Source organism: Helianthus annuus, chromosome 14, assembly GCF_002127325.2.
Source record: "Helianthus annuus cultivar XRQ/B chromosome 14, HanXRQr2.0-SUNRISE, whole genome shotgun sequence".
Taxonomy (NCBI): Eukaryota; Viridiplantae; Streptophyta; class Magnoliopsida; order Asterales; family Asteraceae; genus Helianthus; species Helianthus annuus.
In genome coordinates this window covers 8,784,590-8,786,098 of record NC_035446.2, presented here as the reverse complement: position 1 = coordinate 8,786,098, position 1,509 = coordinate 8,784,590, and the positions used below count along the sequence as shown (strand labels likewise).

Genomic DNA, 1,509 nt, shown 5'->3' with positions numbered 1-1,509 from the left:
AAACTAGTGATTCATCGTTTTTTCGCTTTTTATGGTCCCCTAATAAGTAATAAGTCTCTCCCCAATATGAATTCAATCATGGTCTTTTTTTTTAACGGTGAATGTTAGAATATAACACACTTCTAAATTACATCAAATAAATCTTAATCTACCGTATGCTAGAATTTGAACCCAGATCTTCTTCTAAAAAACAAAAGTCTCTAGCAACCGGTGAAAGCTGAAATGGCTCAATCATGGTCATTTAACCTTAATCCATCACTACTACAAAACACAAAATACTTCTTCTAGTTATTAACCAAACGAGATCTATTGTTAGATTGAGCATTTCAATGAAATATCTAGCTAAGTAAATTCAGTATGAGATATGGGAAAATTGAAAAGGAATAAAATCACCGCTAGTCTGTCTCATAATTTATGATCTCAGATCAGATACCACATGCCCTCGTGCATGTATGGGTGTGTGTAGGGTGGATGCTTCAAGGGTACAGACTTAGCGAATCCAGCTGTTTCCGTTTTGTCACTATCGTATAGATCAATAAGTAGTACACTTTCGTACCTTCTTCCTATCATATCTTAAATCATATCCAAATTATTCACAACATAAGGTTAAACCAACTCCTATATATACATACAAAAAGATAGGTCTTTATTCAGCATCATCTCATATCAAAGCATACATAATTTAAAGATTTACATCTCATAATCATCATCATCTTCATTATCAATCATGTCAGTCTTGAATTTCTTTTCTCTAAAAGACTTGCAAGATTCCACAAACGATTTGCTCCATTCACCTCAACTCAAAACCTCCCTCTCGCGTCACGAACAAGGCCAAACATGTCTTCAAATGGTGTCCGATTCCTCGTTGAAGATGTTGGATTCGTGTGGGCGAACCAAAGACATACTTTTTCTTGTCAAAACTCATATCCAAGACCTCCAGTCGACATTTCATCGAATAACTCTTGGTGAAACATCTTCCACTGAAAAGAAATTTGTAGCTTATCATCACCATAGAAAAGATCTAAGGAAACAGATGTTAAAGCGGCTAAAATCGCTTAAAATTACAAAGAACACGAGTACAAGCAATAAGTATGATGATGATAACCTAATGGTTGTAGTGAATGTGTTGGGTGAAGTTAGAGAAACCATAATCTCTTTATTGGATTCACTTATGTTACTTATGTCCATGCCAAACCCTAACCCTAAGGCCAGGAACTCAATGAATTCTAATGGGTTTGTCCAAGTGAAGGCTAAATTTATGAGGATGAATAGTTTGAGCCCATGGGAGAAGTGTGACGTGCACGCCGTTCGATGTGCGATAGAGCGATTGGAGGCTGTAGAGAGTGCTGTGGAAGATTTGGAGGTTGAACTAGAATGTATTTTCAAGAGATTAATACGAACTAGGGTTTTGCTACTTAATATCCTCTCAAATTAGAGAGGCGTATACAAATAGTTTGTAATCTTTGATTAACTTTGTTCTTTAATATTAATAGATAATGATTTTAAATG

The 1,509-nt window shown here is 35.5% G+C and overlaps 1 protein-coding gene across 1 annotated transcript; it reads left to right on the top strand.

Moving 5' to 3' along the window:
• The first annotated feature begins 665 nt into the window (after positions 1–665).
• On the top strand, positions 666–1,509 carry LOC110906391. The gene has a single exon (XM_022151531.2). It carries the CDS (start codon positions 728–730, stop codon positions 1,433–1,435), a length of 708 nt encoding a protein of 235 aa, XP_022007223.1. The 5' UTR covers positions 666–727; the 3' UTR covers positions 1,436–1,509.